The following is a 19,808-nucleotide window of genomic DNA, read 5'->3' on the forward strand; positions in this document are numbered from 1 at the left end:
TGCAACGCGAGGACCTACGTCAGCATCAGCTACGGTGGCCACGTAGCTCCAAAAAAAACGATAATTTCCACACGCACAAATTAAGGCGCATGTAGCGTGGTTCGTTTTCTTTCAGGAGGTACACAAAACGGTCTTTTTTCGACCGTGGGTGGCTAAATGGGTGGCAAGAAGAAAAAATCAACTCCGCCGGCTGTCACTGCAGCGGGAACTGTGGCTGCAACAGGCCGGGCTAGTGCGCCGACCGCCGTCGGCAACGGTGCGGCGGACGAGCCGAAGAAGCAACCTGGGAGCGACAAGCTGAGCAAAGCAGCCAAAGACAACAAGCCTAAAGGTTTCAAATTGAACTTCATTACCTTATCTACTTTTATTCTACGTCTTTTTTTAACCCCTTTTGTACATGTGGAGGTGTGTGTGTGTGTGTGTGTGGGGGGGGGGGGGGGGTCGTCACTGGACACTACATTAGGCACACCTGCATAATACTTCAACACCAATGACACAACACTGAAATATGATGTCTTTCCTTACACTACAAAATAGTATTACATTGAGTCACGATTAGTTTCAGACACTAGCCCCTTTGTATGGCTTCTTGCATTAGTTAGCTCTACTAAATTGTTCCATTTCATTTGATATCTGTTGTAGCTATATTATTGCTTTCAAAACAAATTGCACACTGTACTTTCATTGGCTAACATGCCAGATTTATTTTGCAGTGGAAGTCTGAGTTGAATTGAGCCCCATGAATACCACAAGTCAGTCAAGTCCAGTATTTCAAAGGTCTTAGCAAAGCAGGTCTCACGTCCTAAAATGTGCGGTTTAAATTTGAGTCTACCCTTGTGACTCATGTCCTCCACCTACTAGAACTAACTGCTGCGAATTACCGTAGCATGCTGAATGTCTGGATGTTCTCTGCCCACCCGGAGCGACATTGCCAGTTTTTTCTACCTAAGCAGCGTGAGGAACGTTGTCGGGGACACAACTCATACTTTTCATCATGCTTTCAAACTTTTTCCCTCTGGTCAGCACTACAGGGCTCATAAAAAACTCACAATTGTACTCCTGTGAACCTTGATTTCTATTCTATTTCATGTCATACCTTCATTGTATATCTACTGTACAATAGTAATAAAGGCATTCTTTTCAATACTATTCTATTTTCAGCTCCAAAGACCTACAGTCTGACCAACACTGCCCAGGTGGACACAGGTGGTGTGTCAGATAAATCCATACTAAAAGTGAGTGGAGTTATTAATTTTCCCTATAATTTGTTCCAGTGCACCTCTTTGTAAATACTGTGGTGGGGGTGCATCTGTCACAGGTTTCCATCCAAGCTGACCTGGAGAAAAAGATCATAAAACTGATCAACGACTTTCGGCAGGAAAATGGGGATAAAGGGCCCGTGTCGGGAAGACTCACCAACAAGAAGCTTTTGGTGAGGTTGAATGCGATCACACATTGTTTTTCTTTAGAGGAAAAAAAAGAAGCTATTTCCAGAATAAAACATTCTGCTATTTTGTGTGTGTAGGATCTGTACACGGCCCTGCAGAAATTCAACTTCAAACGGGAGCACATCGAGGAGGCCATGAAGAGCAGCGTGCTCTATGGCGGCGATCTCCACTCGGCCCTCGACTGGCTCTGCCTGAATCTGCGAGATGGTAACTATGAAAATATAATCTAAAATCATCCTTCAACCTGCTCCATGTAACGCATTGAATTCGCAGAGGAGCTGCCTGATGGTTTCAGCCAGCAGATGCAGGAGGAGAGCCAAAAGAGCAGACCTAGGTTCCAGCTTCCCGTCCGCCCCAGAACCCCAAGCCCCGAGCTCCCTAAAATGTCCCTTTCCAAAAACACCAGCAAGGTGAGCACTTTTAAAGACAGGGAGCCATGTCCTATCTTACACCCAAACCACATTTGTGTTGTCCAGGCGTCCTTGCAGGATGATGACGCCCGCATGAAGGACTGGATCTTAAGATACGCTGAGCAGAGCAGCGATGAAGAGGATGACGAGGAGGAAGGAAAGAAGATTTCGCAACGCAACCCGGAATTGGATGAAAAGTTTGATCCGGTAAGCAAAATGAAAGACAGACAAAGCTATTATTTGAATTAGGGTTACTATTGGAATTATACACTTATTGTACTGTGATTGTGCTTTTTTAAAGAGTTTAAAGGCTGCACTGAAAAAATAACACTGGAATATTTTAGCAAACGTGCTGTATAGAGTAAACTATTTTTTCTTATGCTTCTTTTATTATTGTAGCATTAGATGTAATATTGTATGTCTTGTACCACAATGAATTATTTAAATAATACGATAATAACAATTGTAACATTATACTTGTTTCTGTGTAATAACTAGGTTTAGCCTTGTAGAGTAAGTCAGTCCTCGGTAAAGGTACACAATTTCACCATTCACGCAAACGTTACTGTTTTAATTGCTGTTTAGCGCCCCAATTAAAAAAAGAAGATCTATCGAAAAGGGCATGTGGCGTAAGAACTGACCAAAAAAATCTTGCTAGTTACTCACTACCCAACAACATGAAAATGACAACAACATTATTTTTAGTTAAAATAGCTATTCTCATGGCATACTTGCAACAAATGTAGACTTTTTTTTTTTCTCCACACTTTTTTGTGAAGAAATTTCTACCTTACTAAATTGTGAGGTTTTGATGTTATTTACGTGTATGTTTCCCGCTAGGCTTTTTCTCATTTGTATCATGAGAAAATAACAATGTTCCATTTATTTACTATTTGCAAGCTAGGGTAAACACTGGAAGAAAATGCAACTAAATTTGCTGATATTTGCATTGCAGAACGACAGGTACTTGATCTTGACTGCTCAGCTCTATGATGCGAAAGAAATGGCAATGGCGGCCAAAACCAAAGGCGACAAGGCGGCTCAGCGGATGGCGCAAGACAGAATACGTATCATACAACAAGGTTCTAAATATTTTTTTCTGCATTTCAACTCGGGAATGTGGGAACGTAAACAAAAAAAATATATTTTTTACCAAAACGTGTTAGAAATGAAGCCACTAGAGTCCCACCCTGTATTCAACCCGGCCATTAAAGTGGTGGAAGTGCCCCAAAAGGAGAAGATGACGCCACGTGTCAGTGAGGACAAAGATGAAATTGGTTTCAAGTTGTTTGAAAAGGCGGAAAAAGAGGCACCAGCAGACAAAGGTACATCCACCCTATGTAAATATACACATACTTGTGGTTTGTTTGTTTTTTTTGGCGGGGAGCAGCTGGGTGGGTGTTTTTTCTTGCATTTACTCATAAACGTAGGAACTCGGCTTACCATAAATTGGAATCTTTATTATTTTGCAGTCACGCAGCAGAAGAAAAAGAACGAGCCGAAGGACATTCGGAATTTTGACTATACGGCACGCAGTTGGACAGGAAAGTCCCCTAAACAGTTCCTAATTGACTGGGTGCGCAAAAACCTTCCCAAAAGTCCGGCGCCGGCCTTCCACAAGGTGCCTGCAGGCAGATACTGGAGGTGCAAGTAAGTGGCACTTTTTTGGTCCCGAGGTTGTTGTTGATAGCGTTTTATTGACATGTTTTGAATGACTCAAGGGTGCGCGTTCAGAGGGCAGAGGATGTCTTGGAAGTTTGTCCAACCATCTTGACCGAGGACAGCATGCAGGCTCAGCATCTCGGCGCCACTCTGGCACTGTACAACTTGGTGAAAGGACAGGTCTGTGTTTACCAGCAGGTGGCACTCAATTCCATTGCACGACTTCCTGCCTGCAGTTAAATGAAAGTGCCGAGATGATTCAAATTCAGCCATTATTGACAGGGAAAATATGCTTATTTGGCATTATTTAAGTGTAAGACTTAGAATTCAAGACATTTAATGTCATGTCCATATTTTCTTGCACGCTACTATGACAAGAATGGAAACATTTAATGAAAAAATACCGTATATATGAATGGCCTCAGTGAAGTTAAGCGGTTCAGAAAATGGATGGATGAATACATCAATCACTATGCAAATATTCATAAAACGTTTAGATGTAATGACTTAGTAATACTACTAGTTCATTACAAATTTTTATTCTAAAAGCATTTATGTATTTATGTAAAGTAGGATAAACAAATGTGTGTAGATAATACTACTGTTACTTTTTACATGACATCTCTGGAAAGCTGTAAATAGCAATATTATTCTATTATATTAATATATTATTATCATTTTAAATAAAAAACAGAAAAGCATTTCTAAAATACAAATCAAATTAAAAATATAACTGAACAGTATTTTATTGGGACAATTATTGGAATTAAATAAGTAATATATTTTTATATTTTATAGATAAAGCAACATTATAACTAATTGTTAGAAAATTGTAAAAAAACAAAACAAAAAAAACCCCACAATATAATATTTACGAGACTTAAGAATGTCCGAAAATGTATAAATACCTAAAGAGCGCTGTAACTAAAATTGATTTGAATGTCTTTACATGAGTGCCATGATGCATAATAAATGCTTAAAGGCTAAATGAAATTGCAATAAAAAAAAAAACCCATAAAAACACAAACCTATATTCCAACAAATTCATACAACCACATTCATCTTTTGTGGTCCTTTAGAGATATGTCTATCACTACAGATAGAATGAGTTGTAATGACAAACTGAAAATGAGGACATTAGTACTTCAAAGGCTGAATTGTGTGACCTCGTTTGATTTGTATTTCATTTTGTATGTTTGCGATTCTAGTCGGTGCACCAACTCCTCCCCCCAACGTACCGGGACGTGTGGCTGGAGTGGCGGGACGGTGAGCAGCAGCAGCAGGAAGAAACGCGCAGTGCTGCCAACAAGCCCCGAGACCAGTTCATCGCCCGACTCTTGACCCGCCTCAAGCAGCAGCAGCACCTTCATCAAGGGTTAGAGTCTCAGTCCGACGGCCCCGCCCGGCTTGGTGCTGCGGAGGAGGAGGAAGCGGAGGACTCCTGGGAAAACCTAGCTACACTTGATATTGTGGAGAAAGGAGGAGGCGATGTGGAGGGCAAGATGGAGGGAAGGGGAGGTGAGAGGGAACAGGTATTAGCACTGCGGAAGTCAAGAGAACTTCTCATGAAGCTCAGGACATCCCCTCTGGCTCAGAGACTTCTGGTGAGAGAGGGGGAATAAAAAGTCTACACACCCTTGCTCATTTGCAATAAAAATTAAGACCAAGTTCATTAAAAAAAATAGATAGAGTTGGTGTTTTGGGTTTTTAGTTTTACTTTTTGTGTTTGCTTTAAGGCGGAGAGAGAGCAGCTTCCCGTCTTCCAGCACCGGCAACGGATACTGGAAGCATTGCAGCGCCACCGTGTGGTAGTGGTTGCCGGCGAGACGGGCAGCGGAAAAAGCACACAGATCCCACAGTTTCTGCTGGACGAACTTCTGCTCGGAGGAGGGGCGGCCCGAGCCTGCAACGTCGTCGTCACGCAGCCCCGACGGATCTCCGCCATGAGTTTGGCCTGCAGAGTCAGCCAGGAGCTCGGCTGCCAGGATGGGCCGGGCTCAAAGGTGAACGCTCCTTACTATGCAGATAGCTTATTTTTACACTTGATTGACATTTAGGAAAAAAAAGTATATACACTTACAACACTTTTTTTTGTTTTTGTTTTCGTCAGTCGTCGCTGTGCGGCTACCAGATCAGGATGGAGAACCAATCGGGTGAATGGACTCGCCTGTTGTACTGCACCACCGGAGTTCTGCTGAGGAAACTCCAGCACGATCGGCACCTCAGCACCCTGACGCACGTCATCGTGGATGAGGTCCTGCAAACGCTACTTTGCAAAATTTCTCAACCGTCATCCCAAATGACCGCTGGCAAATGTCCGCAGGTGCACGAGCGCAGCGTCCAGTCGGATTTTCTGCTCACCATCCTGAAGGACGTGGTCTCCAGGCGGGCGGACCTGCAGCTGATCCTCATGAGCGCCACCGCCGATTGCCACAAGTTCTCAAACTATTTTAACCGCTGCCCCGTGCTCAACATCCCAGGACGAACCTTCCCAGTGGAGGTTAGCATAAGGAGTGACTTCTTGCCGTAGATTTTTTTTTCAACCCGTTTTTATAATATTTCAATCATCGCAGCCCTACTTTTTATTTGACAACAGTTAGCATGGTTTTCCCTTTATGTCAGGAACATGCCGCTCATGCTTTCAGGTATTCCATTTAGAGGACATTGTTGAGGAGACAGGCTATGTCCTGGAGAAGGACTCTGAATACTGCCAGAAGGTCCTGGAAGAGGAAGAGGAAGTAAGCGTCACCGTCACGCAAAAAGGCGGAAAGACATTACAGCACCAGGTAAACATCTTGCTGTCAGTCGCGGTTCTATTTCTGGTTGTCTACTAACAAGCGCCCATTTTGATTGTTTTCAGGAGCTGATTGTGAGGGACTCATTGTCAGGGTGGGATTTAGGTCCTGACCTGGACCACTTCAGCAGCAGGACTCGCCAGGTGCTGCAGTACATGAACCCCAACAAGATTAACATGGACCTGCTGGTGGAGCTCGTCGGCTACCTCGGTACCACACAAAATTATAATGCTCAAAGATGGGGAGAATGTCATGAGTTATTAATGAAATAACCCACTTTTTCGCATGTATATTTTTTGCCACGTTACCCTGATTTGATTAAATTATGGACAGAAATGTAGTTTTGAGGGGGAAAACGCATTCGAATAATAGAAACCGAATTTAAAAAAACAAAAAAAAAACAATACTTCCACCTATCTTTTTGGTAATGAGTAAAAACTTAATTACCAGAGAACCAAAAAAATCTAATAAAACTGCCCGCTATTTTTATATAATTCCCTAAAATGTGATAGCATTAAATACTAAAAAAAAAAAAAAATCCATATTTCAACTCTGAGTAATTACAAAAAAAAAAAACAACCACATTTCACTCTCTTTTTAACAACAGAAAATTAAATTGCAGTTTTTTTTTCCCCGTCCTTGCTGTTTCCAGATAAAGCGCCACAATTCACAGCAGTGGGTGGTGCTGTTCTGGTCTTTCTTCCTGGTCTGGCTCACATCCAGCAGCTGTTTGACCTGCTGTCCTCAGACAAGCGTTTCAAGGACAAGAATAGGTGAAGCAATTAATTGAAAGACAAATTCAAATCCCAGTTTCTTGAATGCCGGAAACCGCCGTGTGTCGCTTAAAGGTACAGGATTGTTGCTCTGCATTCCACCCTGTCGTCAAAGGAGCAGGCTGCAGCTTTCACGGTGCCCCCGCATGGCGTTAGGAAGGTACTACACCTTGGAAATAAAGCTTCTAAGAGGAGCGCTATAAATTCTGCTTTTATCTTTCCTGGCCAGATTGTGTTGTCCACCAACATCGCCGAGACGGGCGTGACCATTCCTGACGTTGTGTTTGTCATCGACACGGGAAAAACAAAGGAGAATAAGTAAGGCATAATCAAGATAGTTCCATTCAAATGAGCGTGTATTTTTGACTTACACAAATGTCAATGACAGTCCGGTAAAATATTGATCAAACGTCTATAGCCGTCAGTGGCAGTAAAGGAGTTAACACAAAAATATCTGACTTTGCTGTAATAGCGCAGATTCCTTTTGAGCATATTTTTTTATGCTCGTACTGGTACATAGTGTGTAATATGTCCTGTTTTATTTAGGTACCACGAAAGCAGCCAGATGAGCTCTCTGGTGGAGACCTTTGTGTCCAAAGCCAGCGCCCTCCAGAGGCAGGGCAGAGCAGGACGCGTCCGAAACGGCTTCTGCTTCAGGCTTTACCCAAAGTACAGGTAAAATGGGGCAGATTATGATTGGAACGGGAATGAAAAAAAATCACGACTTCATTGATTGTGTTTCTCCTCAGATTTGATGCGTTCATGGACTACTCCATTCCAGAGATACTTCGCGTCCCCCTGGAGGAGCTCTGTCTTCATATTATGGTAAAACGAAATGGTTACGTGGTAGATTGTTGTGAGAGAGAAAGAAGAAGCAATCAAAAAGGAACATTGTGTGCCCTACTGATATGAGAGCAGAATTTACTTTTTCTTATCAATTCATGCATAAGATGTTGTTTTTAAACACATAATTGCGGTTATCTTGGTTTTATTATCTTGCAAGGCAATAGAAAGATTATCTATATTTTTTCATATAGTTCTGTCTTTTTTGTTACTTTTCAACAAAAACAAGATTTTTTGTGTTTAATAAAAATTCAATTAAAGGAATATATATTTGTTTTATAGTTATATATTTAATTAACAATAATGTAAAAAAATACAGTTTTTCCCTATTTTCATATGTGAAAAAAATGCTCTGCATGTTAATAACATTCATATAATAAATACAAATCATAACCCTACCACATTTTGTAAATGTGTAAAAAAAAATCACTAAAAGATATGTAAAAGATATAACTAATCACATTAAATAACAATAATTCAATACATATCTTATTCTGTTTTAATGTTTAAAAAAAAATATCTGAAGTTAAACAATTAAAATGTAAATCACTGATGAGCAAAATGATGCAAATTTATGAAAAAAAATATACATTCTTTATATCGTCACTGAAAACATATATACAGATTTTTTTTTAGTATGCATTTTGAATGTCAGCCATTGAAATTTGACACAACAAAACGACACATACTATACTAGCATACATTTCAGATGCCTATGTAGAATCTAATGGCAATTCTTTTATTTATTTCTTTATTTTTCTCCTCTAGAAATGCGAGTACGGCTCCCCGGAAACATTCCTGAGCGGCGCCCTCGACGCCCCGCAGCCTCAGTCCGTGATGAACGCCGTCAACCTGCTGCGTAAGATTGGCGCCTGCCAGCCCGGCCGTCACCTGCTCACCCCGCTGGGCCAACACCTCTCCAACCTGCCGGTCAACGTCAAAATCGGCAAGATGCTCATCTACGCCGCCATTTTGGGATGCCTGGAGCCTATCGTACGTCCTCCATTTTGTGCCTTTTCGTCACGGCCGACGTTGATGATAATAAGCGCCCGCGTCGCATTTCCAGGCGACCATCGCGGCGGCCATCACGGAGAAGTCTCCCTTCTCCACACCCATGAACAGGAAGGAGGAAGCCAACCTGGCCAAAGCTGGACTGGCATTGGCCAACTCTGACCACATGACCATCTACAACGCATATCTCGGGTAATGGACGGACTTCATTTTTACAATCTCGGGCTGATTTGAGCAGGGAGTGAGTAATAAAGTTATTCTGTGTTTTAGCTGGAAAAATTCCCAAAAGGAAGGACACAAAGCAGAAATGTCCTTTTGTCGGAAACACTTCCTCAACCGTGCCGCGCTTGCCACGATAGAGGTAAGACACATCCATCAGGCACATGACCACGCAGCATTCAGAAACTAGGCTGTGATTGGTTGTTACCTAAGCAACTACGTTGTCATTTTCAGCTGACAACAGGTAAAAAAAAATGGCTGTCATGATTGTGCTGCTGGGGCCACATAGGAAATACTATTGCAAAGAAAATCTTGGGCTTGACTTCCCTTTTAAAAAAATAAGTGTGTTTAAAATACATCAAGTGAAGCGGGAGTCTCAAATGAAGTCTTTCCAATGCAGGACGTGAAGCAGGAGCTGATGAAGATGATGGAGCAGGCGGGCTTTTGTTCATCACGTACGCCTCAACCCACCGCAGCGTCCAATCCGCCGGTGTCGCTGCTGGGGGCGGCGCTGACGGCAGGCCTGTACGACAGCGTGGCGCGCGTGCTGTGCGTCACCTCCGTGGACGCGCTTGAGCGAGTGGCGTGCTCGGCGGAGACGCCTCAGGGCCGAGCGCAGGTGCACCCGTCGTCTGTCAATCGCAATCTGCAGACCCACGGCTGGTTGCTTTACCAAGAGAAGGTTCGAAGTCTCGCCGTGTTGATTATGATATTATCTGAAATGTTAACAAGGATATTGAACGTGTGGTCAGGTAAAGTACACCAAGATCTACCTGAGAGACACCACTCTCATTTCACCGTTCCCCATGCTGCTGTTTGGTGGTGACATCGATATTCAACATAGGGAACGCCTCATCACACTGGACGGATGGATACATTTCCAGGTTACTATTACATATGCACGTTTGGACTATTTTGCAGTCAAAAATAGATTTTAACCCTTGTGCAGTATTTTGATCATTTTTGGGTCATTTTCTTCCGCATCTTTCTCACGTTTTAGCCAATGGATGGCGCACTCCTGGTGGGGTGATAACTACGTGGTGGTGCCATTTTGAACTTTAACTGACAATCTGTGTGAAATTTCAGCTCCCTTGTGCCTTCTTTCGATGTTTTCCCTTTGTTGTAAAATTTCTTTGTTTAGATCAGAGGATTGGACAAAATACTGCACAAGGGTTGAGTTCTAAAATGATACATTACTTTAGGTCATTACGTATTAAGTGATTAAGTAATCAGTTATGTATTCTAGTTAGCTAAGTAGTTGCTAGCTGGATTTTTCAACCATTTTTAGTCAAAACCAACATTTGATAGAAGCTAGGCTCGGCTAACTTTCTCCAAGGTGGTTTGGGGCAGTTTTTCTTTGAAAACAAGCCCTAGCTGGATATTTTATTTATTTATTTATTGAATTTGACCGTTTGCCAGTCAAAACAAGACAAAGAAGAAGGCGATTCAAACGAGATGCTAGCTTCACTTTTGGAGCGTTTACCAGTGAAAGTAGGCCACATTTGCGGATAGCTAACTAAGACTTTTTTTTTTCTAACAGGCAGTTTCAGAGCCCGTGTAATCCATTTCACACTGCTTGTAAAAAAAAATAGATATCTTCACTGCATTCCCAAATTAAAAACTTTTTTTTTTTCAAGCAATGTGTCTCTTTTTTTACAACTTTATAAGGTTCATTCACTTTGTAGGCTCCCGTACGTATCGGTGTTATCTTCAAACACTTGAGGAAGCTGCTTGACTCATTGCTGGAGAAGAAGCTGGAGAACCCACGCATGAACTTGGAAGGTAAAACCAAACTGCTTCCATCGCCATATTGATATAAATCATGTTTTTTTTATTTTTCTCCTTAAATTTTAAAGGTGAGAAGACCATCCAATTAATTCTGGAGCTGATCAAGTCCGAGCACTCTGCATAATGTATGCAAATGACAAAATTGTGGATATTATAATGAAGAACTGACGATCACAGAGGATTTTCAAGTCATGCTAATAATCTTCGATCATTGTTATATGGACTCATTGAAAAATCGTCACATGCTACCAGAAGGTAAGAGCCCCCAAAACCGCACCCCAGGACCACAGAGGTCAAATTTGGTGTTCACATGTACAGGGAAAGAAAGAGAATCTTCATCTTCTTCAGATGAAATTGTGAATCATAAAATGAATTGTCATTGCCAAACAGTGTCACAATAAAATATTTTTTATTTGTGACTTTCCAGGGCCATACTAACTTACTTACTGATTTGCATGGTTGCAATTTTATCATTTAATATATGAATATTTAGAATGTTATTGATCCAATGTTACAGATCCACTAACATTGTACCTTAACAATGTTAGCTCCTGATAAGCAAGATTAAGGACAGTAATTAAGCGATGCTTCAAAGGAAAATGACGTTTTGTCAACATGATGACTAAGTATTAAAAAAAAAAAATCACAGTTACATAAGGTGATATTAACATGTGATACAGGTGAAGTCATCGGCACTTAAGAGTGAAACCAAATAAACAAAAATAAACAATAATAAATATTTGCATAAAAGGAATAATGAGTTTTTTTAATTTATTCAACGTACATGGAAACTGGTCCTAACGTTTTTTTTTCATTCTTATCAAACGAGTTGACATAATTTACATAAAGGTATGAAATTGTAAACAGGTGATTTTTCACATGACCTCATTGGTAACATGACTTGGCAGCGGTACACTGCTCATTTCATCACCACATCCTCGTTTCAATACACTACTTGAAGCCTTGCCTTGACTTGTTTTGCTATCACCAGGCAACGCCCTAAAACAAAACTACTTATAGTAAGTAATGATTTAATTCAAAAGGAAAACACGATTAAATGCAATTACAATATGTGTGTATTGTGCTAAAAAGTTAAATACAACTGAACTATAACCTTTACGGAAAAAAACACTTTACCAGATTAAAAAAAAAGAAAACAAACGTGACTTATTTCAGTAAATGAGGACGGTCTAAACTTTTAATACAGACCTTCATTTTTATTATGCAAATGTAATTTTTTTGCAACAATAACAACTGTACTTTTTTATTGTGTCTGCATCAATTACAAAGATATGATCATTTAGATTTTTGTCTATTTTAAAAACATGGATCTTGAGTGCAACTGTGTTGTGTGATTGTAATCGCACGAGAGACAAACGATTATTTGAAAGGCATCAAATAAAGTGTTTAATTAGATAATAAATCTTCAAAATACATATTGCAAATTGACATTTGTAAAATGTTTTATTTGAATGATGTATTTGTTTTATTCGGTGCTTGTTTTGCTTCCTCGATGGCACTTTTTTTTATTTACTTTTCCGTTCTCTTTAGTTTATTATATTTGTTGGTACTGAATGTATTCTGAATTTAGAATGCGTCTTACTGTCGTCGTATTTCACAATGTTTCTCGTTATAAAATTATGAATTTTAGCGTATTAATCGAGTTCAGAAATAATCATGTGACTTTTCGAAAACGAAACACTGGAACAGGTAACCCATAGACGTCACATTTTCGTCACCTGCCACAAAAGGTATAGACATTCATCATATAGAAACGAATTTGTTGTGATACGTAGTGTAGTCGCCATCTTGAATGTGTCAATTCTCCCACGCAACGATAAACATGACACTCAATTCCATGCAATATTTTTCGATTACCTTTGAGGCCGTTTTGTAAAATTATAAATAAATAAAATCACTTGATAAAACAAGTCCATTGATTATCATAGGCGGAACACGTCCAAAATGGCGAAGACGTTAACGTATCATAAGAACGAGGTGATGCGGCTTTGTCTATGCTACCACAGTGAGAGAAACCACTTCCGGGTTTGACGTCACGGCTGCTTTATAAAGTCGCCGGCTATGAATAGTTGTTTTGCGTTTCGCTTGTTGACTTCTTTAACGAAAGCAAGTCGTGCAACTTTATTGTCCTCTTTGACTTTGGCTCAGACACGTCGATCAAGATGACAGGTCAAGGTGAGTGTTTACTTGTTTACTATTTGAGATATTTGTCTTTTTTCTCACATATAGATTACGTTTACTCTGAAGTGTTTCGTTTGGATTTGTTATTTTTATTTATTTGACCAGTTTTCCATTCAACGCTGATATACTAGTGTGGTCATCTATATAGCTAATATTGTAAGTCTATATCTATTAGTCTATATGGTATTGTTTTTAGTGTAATTTATCCGTAACAAAGCGGTTGACCTAAATTCTGATCCATGATTTGATTGTTTATTTTGTGTGCCTCCCCTTATATTGAACTCGTATTGACTCAACCGCTTTCCAAATGTCTTCCAGCATTGACAAGCAATCCTCCGAACATGCCACCCACCCCAGCCGTGAGCGTCGGCCTGGAGCTACGCCACATAGGCGATCAACTTTACTGGGCCTTCTGCCTGTTGAGGGCCCTGTCCAAGGACCCCAAGACCCTGATCAAGTCCTGCGGTACCTGATGATGTGACGGTTGATTCGTGGATGATGTACAGAAGAAACGGGTGTCACCCTGACGGAGAACCTGTTAAGCTACGATAGAGGTTGTGGATGCAAGACGCCCGATTGGAGGCCCAGAGGCCGAATGTGAAGATGGGCCCAAGCAGGGATGTGACCTGGCCAGAGGATTTTCATCCGGACCACCTCAGAGAAACTGTTGAAAAAAAAAAAGGAACTCACAAATGATCAGCCTGTACTTGTTTTACAGTTTACAAATAAAACTCACCATTGTCTGAGGTTCCATGCATTATTGTAGTTATTGTTTAGTAGTTCAAGTAGAGTAGCTTTGTAATCTTCAATCGTGCGCCAAAAGTAGCATTCATACCCAAAAACACGTTAGCGTTCTTCAGATCTAGTTCTCAAAGAAAGCACCAGAGCAACAGGAGCTAAATTCAGGCACTTAAAGAATCCTTTACTTTATTTCTGTGTGGTAATACAAAAGCATACAGATAGAGAGAAAAGGACATATCCCTTTTTTTTTTTTCTTTTTGTACAATTCCGTTAGCTCGTAACACATAAAACGACTAATAATCATTAGAATTTATTACACAGAGGACGACGCCGTCTTCTTCTTGGAGCTACATCTGCCGGTTGCATGCAAACAGCTCTTCCTGCCTTCTTTCACCTTTGGGTGTTGCTGTGTAGGATTGGAAGGTTGTAAATGCCATCGAATAGATGGAAATTTATTGGGGGGGGGGGGTCAGCCCTGCACCATAACCACAAAAAATTAGGGTGTAAAATTGTTTTATCCTTGCAGGGCCTCTTTGTAGTGATGGGCTTTTATAATATCCAATAAATAATCCAGACTAAAAAAAAAAAAGTGCAGAACCTCCAAAATCCAATGATTTTTGTTTTTATCTCCATTTTATTTCTATCAGCCGCCATTGGTACTTTGTGGCACACCAGCCTCACAGTTCAGAGGTCGCAAATTTCAGCTCCAGGCTTCGACCCCGGTGAGGACATGCGGTTAATAAAATGGATGGATGGTAGTATGTTGCTTAAATATATAGCTATAACCCACGATAAAGCTTTAGGAACTACACTAGCCACGTTAGCATCTGTGCTAATCACTAAATGAACTTTGTTGTTGATATTACTACCCGCCCCCACGAAAAAAAAAAAAAAAAAACGTGTCAGTTTTATAACTACTTTGGCAGATTTTTACTTCCTGTTTTCGCTCCTGGCTTGAGCAAGCGCTTGTTTTTGCCAAGAGATTGATTTAGATCTCCTGTAACTAGTGCTATGCGTTTTAACTGTGTGTTTTGACGGTAAAGCTGTAAGCTACCTACGTTAGCTTTTCATGCTAGCCATGTGTTTGTTTCACAGCACAGGTAAACGCTGATAAAACAGACTATTGTCATAAACGTTTTAGTTTTACTCAAAAATCCGATAGCGCCCCCATTCTTTTTTTTTTTTCTTCATTAATTGCACTTAAATGTCAATTAAAGGCGAATTTTGGACTTTTTGCTAATGACAAAATGATCAGGGTTCCACTTCATTTTGAAAATGTTTGTAAAAGTAGTTGCCGGCGTTGGACTTTGGAGGTTCCGTTTCGCTGCCTCGTAGCGCTTTAGCACGTGCAAACATGGCGGACGACCTCGATCAAACTTTGCGTCTACTTGGGGCAAATGCGTCAGAAAGATATCAAATATTTACCCTAATTAAAATAAAAAATATATATCTCTGCCTTACTCTCCCTGCTTTATGGAATGACACTTTTCTGTAGCTGCATATACTTTTTTTTTTTTTTAACCATTACGGCGGGTGAAACTCATTCCCACCTTCCCGTTCTCGCGACCAAGCTGTGCAAAAAAATTTGTGATAAATTGCAGGATAAAAGAGGTGGACGCCCAATATTACGTAATCAAGATGCCATGAAGGAAAAAGAATAATCAATATCTGGAAAAAAAAAAGCATATCAGGACGAGGCATCGTGGGAAAGAAGGTTAAGATCCATGTACTTGTCAGCTTTGTCCTCAATTCAGTTTTCAATTACCAGTTAAATGCCAATAACGACTTTAGTCGTCCATGAGAATGAAAACATTCAGGACGTTTGTTTTTTTTCCCCATTGACTCCTTTGTTTGGCTCTAACGCGCTTCGTCTAATCCTTTAGGCGGCAGTTTCTTTTTCAATAATATATACATTTTGATATCACAATTTCAACAGGTTGCGGCTAGTAAATAGTTAGCGAAAAAGGCATATGCACTGTAAATGTTGTCTGGGCGCCGAAAGGATTAAACTGTGGTCAACTGCTTGCATCCTTGAAGCCAATAGTATTATCAAATTTCTCATTGTAGTTCTGCCTCACTAGTTAGTAGTACTAGCTAGCTGAACTATTACACATTAGCGGAAAGCCGGTTTCCCCTCGATTTTCGTAATTGACAGCCCAGAGTCCCAGTAAATTTATTAATTGCCTGTATGTACCACAAGGTGTCAGCAAAGCACTAATTTTGACCAAATTCAACTCACTCCAACATAGTTCTCTGGCGAAGCAGTAAATTGCGTAATCCCGATGCCAAAAGACGACGCTTTCTCTTCCTTGTCAGAACAAAGAGTGTCCGAGTACATGGACCTTAATTTTGACAAAAGATGTTAACTAAATGTTCAAACGGGTTTTTTTGTCGTCGTCCGCCTCATGATTGGCTGAATGTTCTGCGTGGAAGCAGGAAGTTGACGCTTCCTTCATAGTTACCATGGCGCCAGCCGGCATTTTCTCCCTCCGTGTGTAGTGTCCGTTCCCGATATAATTTCTAACCAGAACCAGGTGAAGCCCGCCCACCCACCACCGATGGGGATTGCACTGGGATACTAACAACAACGTGGACCGCACAAAATGGCTCCCCCAACCTGATTAGATTGTCTCTTAGTCTCGTTTGAAGTCCTTCAGTAATAAATCAGGGTCCAACTGCATCGCTTGCGTAAAAAAAAAAAAAAAAAAAGGAAAAAAAACTGAAAAAAAAAAAAGAAGTTTTTCTTCCTTCTCATTTGGTGAAGGCGGCAACCACGGCCCACATGAGTTCATTGGCGCCGGGTTTGGCGCTTTCCTTCTCGGGCTCCAGCTCCAAGAGCATGTGCACCCTTTTCATGCCTAAGTCGTACTGGTCGTCCTGGAGAGGCGCGAAGGCGTTCTCCAGCACGTCCGACGAGTGCGCCAGTAGGATCAGAGACAGCAAACGCTTGTCCATGCGGTGAGGGTCGTTCACCCACTTCTCCAGAACCGAATCCTGGACTTTCTTCACCAGCCGCTGAGCATAACAAAAAGTACACAAGACTTAACACAGAACGGCTTGGCCGCAGTGACATGATCGATAATTGTATATGAGCAGCTATTTAATCAACTCATACAAGTAATGGATAACCAAATTAATCTAGAAATATTTTTGAATATCGATTAAACTTTGTGCAATATTTTGACAAATTTTGGGTGACTTTCTTCCACATCATTCTTGCAGTATTTTATCCAATGGATGGTAGTGCGAAGCAAAGTGGTCATGCCATGTTGAATTTTGCCGTGTTCTCACCAGCTGGGTGAAATTTCAACTCCCTAGTGCCTTCTTTCAATGCTTTCCCTTTGATGTGAAATGTTTTTTAAGATTAGACAAAATACAGCACAAGAATTGATCGTTAAAATGGTCCAAATATTCAGAATTGTATATTTTAGGAATTAGGCGAGAAACTCAATGCCATTTCACACTGGTAAATAATATTTTAGGGTGAGAAAGAGTTTTTATCATGCAAACATGTGAGAAACATTGCCCCCTGATGGTAGGATGACAAAGTGGATGATGATTTAACATGTAAAGTTGGCTTTTTAAATGTTAAATTCGCCTCGGATCAGCTTAATTAATCGTGGCAGCCAATATCATGATTGTGATTAAAATTCCATTAATTGTGCGGCCCCATTTCAAGGTATCAGTATTTTTGTTGTCGTTCCATACTAGTACATACTGGTACGGATAGATCTTGTTTTAACCCTTTTCTGGGCACAGTGACCAATAGTCTAAACAGGCAAAATGGCTGAAAGCATCCAACAGCCATTGCTTAAATTGGAACGTAGCCCTAAATTTCTCTAAAAGCCTGAAAAATCTTACCTGTTTAGGACTTAAAAAATAGAAAAAATGTGTGCCTAATAAAGGCTGAAATTTTGCCGGTTTAGACTATTGGCCTAAAGCAGCCGCTGTGTCCAGTAAAGGGTTAAAATGATCTGCTGTAATTTTTTTATGTTTCAAAAGACTAGTGGTATCAGGACTTGGTATCAGTATCTGAGACTACTCAAGAGTTGAGTACCCGTAATGGTATTGGTCTGGGGAAGAAAAAAAAAAGTATCGAAACTAAATTTTTGTACCTGTTTGATGGTGCTATTAGTGAGCGGATGCGTGGTCATGTCAAAAAGCAGGAAGTTCTGTTTCTCCGTGGTGAGAACGCCTTTCTCCACCAGGTTTTTGGCCAGTCGTTCCCGGACGTTCCTCAGCTGGTAGTGCAGCTTAAAGGGACTCCAGGTCTCCCCTAATGGGACCAAGAGATGGAAATCAGTGTGAACAACAATAGTTTACATTTTCAAACCTTTTTTTTTTGTCCTACGCCTCACCGCTCAGCAGCTCAATCCAACTCTGCACTGTCTCGGGAGGCTGCGTCTCCTTAATGTGCTTCAAGGCCTCATCCAGAAGCACGTCTCCGGTTGGCGCGTCGGACTTGCAGATCACCTTAGCAAACAAAAAAAAACATAAAATCGGCGACGACATATTTGAACAAGGTGGCTCACATCCTGGCAGAGCAGGAAGAACTTTTGTGTGTGTTTGGTGCCTCGCTGCCACACAGAGGCTCTCAGGTGTGACAGGCGATAAACCCACGTGAATTGTGGAGAATCCACTTGGCCAAATATGACAGCATTTTTGTACAGATCGTGGACCCCCAAATAGTTTGACAATCACCCCTTTGCACAGATCGATGATGATGATTATATGCCCTCACCTTTCTGGAGAGCAGACTTTTCCTCCTCATTCCGCAGGCCTCCAGCTGTAGCCTCCCCCGGAGAGCCAGTTCGACCAGCATGCAGCCTCGGAGGCCGGATGAGATGCAATCGTTCCAGAAGGACGTGTAACCCTGAGGAGGAGTCGGTCGAATTCGGAGGGGGGAGGGGAGGGAAAAACAGCAAAAAAAAGGTACGCTTGTTTGTCTGCTCGCTGACGTGTTGGTCGAGCGAGAGAAACTAGTGGCATGTGGTTCCAAATATATAAATACAACGATAATAATTTTAATCGATATTAATACTCGAAATACGCACATTAATGTCAGGTTTCGAGGGGTTATTGTCACGGTGGCGTCAATTAACAAACAGCTAAGATAATGCTAAAGTTAGCTTTGTTGACATTTGCTAACGTTGAGTTAGCTAGCAAGCTAACAACCGACGGGCTAGTTGACGGATTAGACCGAAGCGAAGACGCTCACCTCTCGGTCCTTGAGGCCCAGGAGCAGTACTTCTTCCATGAGAGTGAGTCGGGTTTCTTTCGAGTCCCCCTTGTCGTCCTCGTCCTCATCGCCGCGACGCGCGTCCTCTTCCTCCGCGTCGGGTTCCCTCTCCTTGTCGGCGGCGGCGCTACGGGTGGCCTCGGTCCGCCGCTGGACGAGGCCCGAGGTTCTCTGAGTCATAGAAGACATGTTTGGCGCTGCAAAACGGTCCGATCCGGAGAAAAGTGGCTGCCTCGAGCGAGCGGGAGGCCGCCCAGCATGCACGTCGAATGGGGCAAGTGGCGGAATCTATGCGGGGGGGGAAGATTGAAGACGGACGGTAACGTTGGTGCTCAGACTTTGGATTCCAGCTCCTTCGACTCGCTACAGCCCACTTCCTGATCCAGCCAACATGGTGGAGAGGGCGGGCGGGGAGAGGAGGGGGGTGACGTTCTTGAATACTGGCACGAACGGAACCTGAACGCATCGTTGTTGCCTTCATGGTCGTCAGAAAGGCACAGCTACATGGCTAAAATTTTAGGTCCCCTTCCCAGGTGTTTTGTAAACAAACGCAAGCAGTAAATTCGTGTTCTTCTACTTTTATTTTTATAATGATTATAATGATTATACATTTTTATTCCTGGATATATTGCCCTCCGATTTGGGACCAACCTTTACATGTTCAAAATTCAAGCAGC

The 19,808-nt window shown here is 41.5% G+C and overlaps 2 protein-coding genes across 4 annotated transcripts; one reads left to right on the forward strand and one right to left on the reverse strand.

The window, feature by feature from the left end:
* Window positions 1-56: 56 nt before the first annotated feature.
* dhx29 (DEAH (Asp-Glu-Ala-His) box polypeptide 29) lies at window positions 57-13,904 on the forward strand. 3 transcript variants are annotated; one of them, XM_088435746.1, is made up of 29 exons: window positions 57-331; window positions 1,162-1,235; window positions 1,319-1,432; window positions 1,526-1,655; window positions 1,722-1,858; window positions 1,925-2,065; window positions 2,814-2,940; window positions 3,025-3,183; window positions 3,331-3,508; window positions 3,580-3,700; window positions 4,729-5,124; window positions 5,257-5,523; window positions 5,631-5,774; window positions 5,844-6,020; window positions 6,166-6,306; window positions 6,381-6,525; window positions 6,968-7,088; window positions 7,164-7,248; window positions 7,318-7,406; window positions 7,635-7,763; window positions 7,838-7,913; window positions 8,700-8,924; window positions 8,998-9,134; window positions 9,213-9,303; window positions 9,562-9,843; window positions 9,914-10,045; window positions 10,847-10,943; window positions 11,018-13,145; window positions 13,470-13,904. In XM_088435746.1, exons 1-28 carry the CDS (start codon window positions 157-159, stop codon window positions 11,071-11,073), a joined length of 4,146 nt encoding a protein of 1,381 aa, XP_088291872.1. In that variant the 5' UTR covers window positions 57-156; the 3' UTR covers window positions 11,074-13,145; window positions 13,470-13,904. The 3 variants fall into 3 exon arrangements, with proteins under 3 accessions (XP_088291872.1, XP_088291870.1, XP_088291871.1); XM_088435744.1 differs by having other exon boundaries at window positions 1,722-2,065; XM_088435745.1 differs by having other exon boundaries at window positions 1,722-2,065; window positions 11,018-11,204.
* A 144-nt stretch (window positions 13,905-14,048) lies between these two features.
* On the reverse strand, window positions 14,049-19,523 carry LOC148411792 (Golgi phosphoprotein 3-like). The gene is made up of 5 exons (XM_088435753.1): window positions 19,111-19,523; window positions 18,634-18,765; window positions 18,251-18,365; window positions 18,008-18,168; window positions 14,049-16,907 (listed from the first exon to the last, which is right to left on the reverse strand). The coding sequence occupies exons 1-5, from the start codon at window positions 19,318-19,320 to the stop codon at window positions 16,644-16,646; spliced, it is 882 nt and encodes a 293-aa protein (XP_088291879.1). The 5' UTR covers window positions 19,321-19,523; the 3' UTR covers window positions 14,049-16,643.
* Between the last annotated feature and the right edge of the window lie 285 nt (window positions 19,524-19,808).

This window comes from Hippichthys cyanospilos, chromosome 15 (assembly GCF_059441005.1).
Source record: "Hippichthys cyanospilos isolate Australia breed blue-spotted pipefish chromosome 15, RoL_Hcya_1.0, whole genome shotgun sequence".
Lineage (NCBI taxonomy): Eukaryota > Metazoa > Chordata > Actinopteri > Syngnathiformes > Syngnathidae > Hippichthys > Hippichthys cyanospilos.